Genomic DNA, 8,960 nt, shown 5'->3' on the forward strand with positions numbered 1-8,960 from the left:
GCCGCCGCCGCCGCCGCCGCCGCCGCCGCCGCCAACACCACCGCCTCCGCCACCGCCGCCTCCGCCACCGCCGCCAACACCAAGACCACCGCCGCCGCCACCGCCATCTTTCTTGCAGAGACAGCCTTTGCCCACAGCTCCAGGTGCACCGCAACCTCCAGGCTTCCCCAGCCAGTTTGGAGGTGCTGGTGCGCCTACTCCAGCTTTTCCAGGTGCCCCAACTGTTCGTGCACCTGAAAGGAATGCTGGTGTACTTCCAAGAGGTAACAGTATATTTTTAATATGCCCTGTTAGTGAGCATAAAGACTACAGTTGATGGAATATCTACAAATATTATGAAGGGTAACAATATAGTCGACTTGTTTGGAAGGTATTTTATATACAATTCCTTCAGGGATTATTTTCTATGCCGTGAAATGATTTCACACTGCACTGAATTTTAATTTCATTTCATATATTTACAGGGCCTTCTCGAGTATAATGTCTTTATTGTTTGGTGAATTGCTTTACCTTTTGGGTGAAGTAATAGTTTTCTATTTACTGCCGTTTCTTCTTTGCAGCTATAAACCATGTTTCACAGTGTCATTCTTGATTCATTCGGTGGATATAAAAATTCCTACAAGGTGATGAATGTTTTCTTCAAGAAATATTTCTGAGCTAAATCCGTGGTGCTACCCTTCAGTGGTACGTACCATTTCGGTAACTGTACATAGGTTATATGTTCCACTACACATAAAATTTTATAAAAAACTTCGAAATTAAACTTAGGACCACTGAAGAGAAATGCACTAGGTGCGAACATAATTAAATACTGACAACAGTACTACACACTAAGTAATGCAGGTATAGCAGTCAGAAACGCGATGTGAAACATAAAAATTGTAGTGACTTGCTAAAGCAGTGTTCTTTTGATATTTGTAGCTTTCTAATAAGGATAGCCTAAATTTCCAGTGAGACTGTGAAACTGTGATACCCATCTTGGTGTATTGTAACTGTCGTTTGATATTAGAAATACTGATGCAGTTAACAGTACACTGCAGGATCTGAACGTAAATGAACTAAAAACAGGCAGTTCTCTGATTTTCAACGAGAGCTACAGGGTTGGACACACTTTTGGAAAGAACGCGAGAACTGCATTATTGAACACAAATGCAGATGGTAGCCGATTCTGCAAGTTGCGCTTTTGTATCTGATCAAGAACGGTACCTGTACAGCATCGTCGATAGGTTGAAAGTGTCAGTAGTGGTCACGACAGTGTTCTGTGCAGTTCGGAGTGCATTACAGCGTGGCCAAGTAAACTTGGACGTTGGCAAATTGTTAGTGCTCGTGTGGTGTGTGCTTCCACAACCAAGGGAACCGAAATATTTGGTATTTGAAAAGGCACTGTACGGGAGACTTAAGTTAAGGTGACAAGTCATCTGATAGCGTTATACACATAAACAGAAGGTGGCAGTACCGCATATAGGAGATACACTACTGGCCATAAAAAATTGCTACACCACAAAGGTGACGTGCTACAGAAGCGAAATTTAACCGACAGGAAGAAGATGCTGTGATATGGAAATGATTAGCTTTTCAGAGCATTCACATAAGGTTGGCGCCGGTGCTGACATGAGGAAAGTTTCCAACCGATTTCTCATACACAAACAGAAGTTGACCGGCGTTGCCTGCTGAAACGTTGTTGTGATGCCTCGTGTAAGGAGTAGAAATGCATACCATCACGTTTCCGACCTTGATAAAGGTCGGATTGTAGCCTATCGCGATTGCGACTGTCGAGATCCAATGACTGTTAGCAGAACATGCAATCGGTGGATTCAGGAGGGTAATACGGAACGCCGTGCTGGATCCAAACGGCCTTGTATCACCAGCAGTCGAGATGACAGACATATCCGCATGGCTGTAAAGGATCGTGCAGGCACGTCTCGATCCCTGAGTCAACAGATGGGGATGTTTGCAAGACAACAACCATCTGTACGAACAGTTCGACGTCGTTTGCATCAGCATAGACTATCAGCTCGGAGATCATGGCTGCGGTTACCCTTGACACTGCATCACAGACAGGAGCGCCTGCGATGGTGTACTCAGTGACGAACCTGGGTGCACGAATGACAAAACTTTATTTTTTCGGATGAATCCAGGTTCTGTTTACAGCATCATTACGGTCGCATCCGTGTTTGGCGACATCGCGGTGAACGCACATTGTAAGCGTGTATTCGTCATCGCCATACTAGCGTATCACCCGGCGTGATGGTATGGGGTGCCATTGGTTACACGTCGCGGTCACCTCTTGTCGGCATTGACGGCATTTTGAACAGTGGTCGTTACATTTCAGATGTGTTACGACCTGTGGCTCTACCCTTCATTCGATCCCTGCGAAACCCTAAATGCAGGATAATGCACGACCGCATGTTGCAGGTCCTGTACGGGCCTTTCTGGATACAGAAAATGTTCGACTGCTGCCCTGGCCAGCACATTCTCCAGATCTCTCACCAACTGAAAACGTCTGGTTAATGGTGGCCGAGCAACTAGCTCGTCACAATACGCTGCTCACTACTCTTGATGAACTGTGGTATCGTGTTGAAGCTGCATGGGCAGCTGTACCCATACACGCCGTCCAAGCTCTGTTTGACTCAATGTCCAGGCGTATCAAGGCCGTTATTACGGCCAGAGGGGGTTGTTCTGGGTACTGATTTCTCCGGATCTATGCACCCAAATTGCGTGAATATGTAATCACTTGTCAGTTCTAGTATAATATATTTGTCCAATGAATACCCATTTATGATCTGCATTCTTCTTGGTGTAGCAATTTTAATGGCCAGTAGTGTATAAAAGGACAATGCATTTGCGGATCTATCATTTGTACCGACGTGATTCACTTGAAAAGGTTTCCAACGTGATTATGGCCACACGATGGGAATTAAGACATCGAACGCAGAATGGTACTTGGAGCTAGACGCATGAGACATTCCATTTCGAAAATCATTACGGAATTCTGTATTCCGAGATCCACAGTATCGAGATTGTGTCGAGAATACCAACTTTTATGCACTACCTCTCACCACAGAAAACACAGCGACCTACGGCCTCCACTAAACGAGCGAGAGCAGCGTCGTTTGCGTAGAGTTCTCAGTGCTAAAAGACAAGCAACACTGCGTGAAATAACCGCGGCAATCAATGTGGGACGTGCGACCAAATCTGGAGTTAATGAGCTGTGGCGGTAGCTGACTGACGCGAGTGCCTTTGGTGACAGAATGACATCGAGCGCCTCTCCTGGACTCGTGGCCATATTGGTCGGTCTCTGGACGACTGGCAAACGATGGCCGGGTCAGATGAGTTCAGATTTCAGTTGGTAAGAGCTAATGGTAGTGTCAGTGTGTGGCGCGGACGCCACGAAGCCATGGATCCAAGTTGTCAACAAGGCACTGTACAAGCTGATGGTGGCTCTATAACGAAATGGACTGGGTCATCTGGTCCAGATCGTTGACTGGAAATTGTCATGTTCGGCTACTTGTTGACAATTTGCATCCATTCATGTACGAGGGGAGTTAGAAAAGTCCGTGCAAAGTCCGAGAGATGGCACCACATGCGCGTATCGAGGTCATGTTTAGTTGGTAGCATATTAGGAAAGAACGCACAGCCAAGTTTCAACCTTATTGGCCTATTTCTTCGTGTTTGTCATTCATGTGAATCAAGGAAGTCGAGTGATTGTCAAAAAATGGACGAAAAAGAATTTCGTGTGGCGATTAAAAATTACTTTATGAAAGGCTAAACGCCTCAAGAGACTAAACAGAAGCTTGATAAACATTATGGTGACTCTGCACCTTCGATTAGAACAGTTTATAAGTATCTAGAATGAGATTTTCACTCTGCAGCGGAGTGTGCACTGATATGAAACTTCCTGGCAGATTAAAACTGTGTGCCGGACCGAGACTCGAACTCGGGACCTTTGCAAAAGTCCAGCACACAGTTTTATTCTGCCAGGAAGTTTCATATCAGCCCACACTTCGCTGCAGAGTGAAAACTCATTCTGGAAACATCCCCCAGGCTGTGGCTAAGCCATGTCTCCCCAATATCCTTTCTTTCAGGAGTGCTAGTTCTGCAAGGTTCACAGGAGAGCTTCTGTTAAGTTTGAAAGGTAGGAGACGAGGCACTGGCAGAAGTAAAGCAGTGAGGACGTGGCGTGAGTCGTGCTTGGGTAGCTCAGTTGGTATAGCACTTGCCCGCGATAGGCAAAGGTCCCGAGTTCGAGTCTCGGTCCGGCACACAGTTTTAATCTGCCAGGAAGTTTCAGTTTATAAGTAGTTTCAAAATTTTTGGAGTGGCCATATGGGCACAAGTGATGTTGAACGTTATGGACGCCCTGTGGAGGTTAGGACTCCAGAAATCATTGATAAAATCCATGATACAGTGATGTATGACAGAGGAGTTAAGGTGCGAGGGATTACTAGTGCTGTGGGCATCTCGAATGAGCAGGTACATAATATTTTGCATAAACATTTTGACATGAGGAAGCTATCCGCAAGATAGGTTTCGCGATTGCTCACGCTTGACCAAAAACGGAATCTTGTAAAGTGTTGCAAGGATGGTTTGCAGCTATTCAGGAAGAATCCGCAGGACTTCAAGCGTCGTTCCGTCACTGTGGATGAAACATAGATACATTACTGTACTCCTGAGACCAAAGGACAATCTAAACAATGGGTTACCAAGGGAGAACCTGCACCACAAAAGGCGAAGACCATTCCTTCGGCCGGAAAGGTTATGGCGACTGTCTTTTGTGATTCACAAGGGATAATCCTCATCGACTATCTGGAAAAGGGTAAAACTATTACAGGTGCATATTATTCATCGTTATTGGACCGTTTGAAAACCGAACTGCAAGAAAAACGCCGGCGATTGGACCGCGAAAAGTCCTTTTTCCATCACGACAATGCACCAGCACACACCTCAGCAATTGTGGTCGCAAAATTAATGGAAATAGGATTCCAACTGTTTTCACATCCCCTCTACTCTCCAGACTTGGCTCCTTCGGACTATTATTTGTTCCCCAATTTGTAGAAATGGCTGGCGGGACGAAGATTTTATTCAAACGATGAGGTGATTGCAGCAGCTAATAGCAGATGGTTGCAGCAGCTAATAGCAGGTGATTGCAGCAGCTAATAGCAACTATTTTGCAAACTTGGACAATTCCTATTACTCGGAAGGGATCAACAAATTAGAACAGCATTGGACGAAGTGTATAAGTCTAAAAGTAGACTATGTCGAAAAATAGGTTTACTTCAAACACGTGAGTAGTTTTTATTTTTGCACGGACTTGTCAAACGCCCCTCGTACTTCATGTTCCCAAATATCTCTCTGGGTCATAGTTGTTGACGACTGGTTTGAAGATGATTCTGGACAATTCCAGCGAATCACTTAGCCACTCAGACCGCCTGACATGAATCCTATTGGAAATTATAAGACATACCTTTCGCAATTACGGGCGGCTAGAGAGGCAGTATAGCTCAATACATCTGCAGGGGACTTCCAACGACTTGTTGAATCCATGCCACGTCAAGTTGGTGCACGACGCCCGGTAAAAGGAGGACCGACACGATATTAGAAGGTATCCCATGGCTTTTTTTTTTTTTTCCTCGGTGTAGGCAGTTGTATCAGCAAAGCGTTCGTGCACTCGTCTGTAAGTCTACCCTAATAGCGCATTCCTAAGTGGTTGTGGTACGTTGTCGTATTTTTAGTAAGTAGCATGCATATGGACCATGTTGCGACAGGCTGTGTATAGCTTTCTTGGTCACAAGGAAGTATGTCATTCTTTTTCTCCCTTTCATGTTAAGAAGGAACTGATAGGTTCTCCTCCCTGTTTCTGCCCTGTACCCAGACTGGTTGCCCTTCTCTGTCAAGGCATGCCTTTATTTACTTTATCGTATTCGAGCTTTCTGAGCCAATGTTGTGCACCTCTTTTCTCTCATATCGGTTGGTCTAGAGGTAAGTAGCGTAGTATCACTAGCAAAGCTTCAGTCGGTGCTGTTCAATTCGCGCATTTCAGGCGCAGGAATATACTTCCTGTGCTCGCCTAACAGCCTGTCCTGTCCTTAACTTTCTGGCTATGAGTCCACCTCTGTGGGCCCAAGCGCTCGGTCTGTAGTCCACAACAGCGAGTAGGGTTGCGTTGTGGTACGGTCTCATTGCACTTAGTGCCATGTGAAATACTCTTTGGCCAGTTGCTGCTATTTTGTCAACGACTTTAATGTCTCTCTGGCAGATTTCTAAATGTACAACAAAGTTCCGCATTCCGTCGATGTTAATTCCAAGGCAGGTGTACACTTCTTTTCACAAGTTTGTCATTTATTCTGATTGCGGGGGTTCTCGTTCCTGATAATGTTTCCTTTTGTGACACACAAACTGTTTTGTGTGCCGCTATCGTTCCATTTCTACGCATCAGTTATTTAGTCTTTCGAGAATTGTCATACTATTTTCCTGTAATTTAGGCTTTTTGTTAGCAAATCATTATGTTGACAGCCTATGCAACATCTAGCGTTATACTCTGGAGCTGGTCCAGTAACGGCTCTATGCCAAACTCCCAGAACTCTGGACCACAAACAGAGCCCTTTGGGCAGCCTCTGGTATATCTTCAAAAAATTTTCTTTCCAGGAAATTTCAGTTGCACCTGGCTATCTGTACAATAACCTCGTGGACGCACCTGGGACAGTCTGTCTGTTTGTCTTTTAAACAGGGCAGGCAACAACAAATCATCAAACTCCCCAGCCGTATCAGTCTTTATACCCATAACAGACTTCTCGCCTGAAGTGAAAATAATATTCACTATGTGATTTATCGCATCCTCGGCGAATTTCCCTTTCTTTCAACCATATACGGCAGGGGGCTCATGCCTACTACCTGTCAGTGGTACCTCACGCGGGATCAGAGGTGCTTTTCCTGTGTTGTGACTAGGGCATTTAACAAATTTGCCTGTAGATTTCGGTCCTCTTGGGTCTCTGTCTATCCCTTTTTTAGTATAAAGATTTTGGAAATTTTCCAGATTTTGGGCACCCATCCTGCAAAAGACATTCGTTTAATAGCACTTTTATATATGATACGATTTCGTCCATTAGCTGGTGCAACAATTGGGCCTGTATTCCATCAGACCTCGGTACTTCGTTCTTTTTTGTCTTCATTATTGCCGGCCTCGCTTCCTCCTCGGCAGATGAAATCGCAACCACTATTATTCACATGCTTGTCTAATAATTCAGAAAGAAGATGCTGATGGTACACTGTGTCTTTCATCGCCATAGCGTCTGACAACAGATATCTGAGTAAGTACTACACTGAAGTCTCCCATCTGTCATCATCGTGCCGTATGATCGTCTCAGGGTTGAAAATACAGTGGGTGATCCAATCTTGGTTGTTGCTAGTTTGTATGGAAAACCCCAAACATCTGTTACCGTTTAATCCTTAATGCCCACTACTTTTCTACTCTTTTTGGTGTAGTTGTTCTTTGCATTGTTGTTCGATAGAAATCAGCCGCCCTCGTAGAGGTTTTTCCTCTAAGGATGTCTGGTAATCCTTGCTTTGCCTCTTAAGGACTGTAGGGCAGGACTCTAGGAAATTTCAAACCCATTTTACTTCCTAACAGATGTTGGGAGTGCCTGTCTTGCGCCGTTTGCAGAGCTCACAGCAACTCGGCCACTTCGGCATGAAAATCAGTGGAGATACACAACGGGATCGAAAGTCTCTAATTCAACGAATAGAAGTTCCGCGGTCTGGTCCTAGGAGGGCCAGCCGTGTTTGACCTTCTGCCATGTCATCCTCCGCCAATGGCATCATTGGATTGCTGTACGGAAGGTTATGTGGCCAACCCACCACTCTCCCTTTGTTTTCTGGCTCCTCGGTTTTGAAACCGGTTGTAATCGGTGGAGTAGCTTCTCACTTAGCCTCGTGAGACTCAATGCACCCTGTACCATATCTCCCAGCAGTCGAACCCGGGTCATCACCTTGGCAGGCAGTCGCACTGACCACACAGCTACAGAGGTGGTTCTATGTATAACAGCACCGAAAGGCGCGTTTTGTTGCAATTACGGTGTTGAAATCTTAAGATATAAAATCCGGCTGTTGATTGAAATTTGTAAGAGGTGAAGTTCAATTTATCTTGCCGGCGTACCTGATCCAGAAGCTCTTCCGCAGATCAGTATCATTCTTAAGGCTCACCACCAACAATGCTGCTCAATGGACTTCATAACACTAACGTTCAGCAGTGGCCATTAGTTGGAATTTAAGTATTACTTTTCTGTATTTTAAACATAGCTGCGTAACAGCAACGGTTCCACGTAATAGGATTAAAATCAGCCGACCAGTTGCAAAGGGTAAAGTAATCTTTACCTAGGTTTCGATAGATTTAAATCTATCTTCTTCAGAAGGCGGCCTGAGGACAATGAACATCGTAATTTATATTAAAAGGTATGAAACATAAGTAAAGAATAGTGTTTAATATATATTAGGAGAATCTTGTATTACAAAATATGAGGATTCCTGGTACTTACAGTATTACATTAACATGGAGTGATATGTCATTATCGTTTTTACAAACACCTGCATAGCTCCATTAGTCCAAATAAAATATAGCCCTGAGAATAGGGTTCGCCAGACAAATAAAAATAAGTACATGGAAGTTGGAGAGCGCATAAGCGACTGGGTAACATCGGCCAGCGTAGTAGCACTGCAGCTAGGGCAGGTGGCGCTCAGGTCGCGAGCTATGTGCCGATTGGCGTTTAATATATAACATTAATGTTGATAACCTCAGTAGTCTATTTCCTCAGGAAGCTATAATGCACTTTCAAATCTTTAAGCTCACTACCTTTTATGTAATGTGGTATTCTCACGATGTATGGCTGCCACTACATCGGCCCTCATGTAATTTTCTCTTATTCTAAAACCTTGGCTCCCTGAGAATGTATATTAACTGGATTGTT

General features: G+C 44.6%; 1 protein-coding gene across 1 annotated transcript in view; it reads right to left on the minus strand.

Moving 5' to 3' along the window:
• Positions 1 to 8,186, minus strand: part of LOC126474775 (uncharacterized) — a 10,107-nt gene extending 1,921 nt beyond the window's left edge. Inside the window, exons 1-2 of the mRNA XM_050102251.1 lie at positions 8,153 to 8,186; positions 54 to 287 (exon numbers count right to left, since the gene is read on the minus strand). Coding sequence (XP_049958208.1) covers positions 54 to 287; positions 8,153 to 8,186 — 268 coding nt within the window. The remainder of the gene's footprint in view (positions 1 to 53; positions 288 to 8,152) is intronic.
• Positions 8,187 to 8,960: the final 774 nt, after the last annotated feature.

The sequence above is a fragment of the Schistocerca serialis genome, chromosome 4, assembly GCF_023864345.2.
Source record: "Schistocerca serialis cubense isolate TAMUIC-IGC-003099 chromosome 4, iqSchSeri2.2, whole genome shotgun sequence".
Classification (NCBI taxonomy): Eukaryota; Metazoa; Arthropoda; class Insecta; order Orthoptera; family Acrididae; genus Schistocerca; species Schistocerca serialis.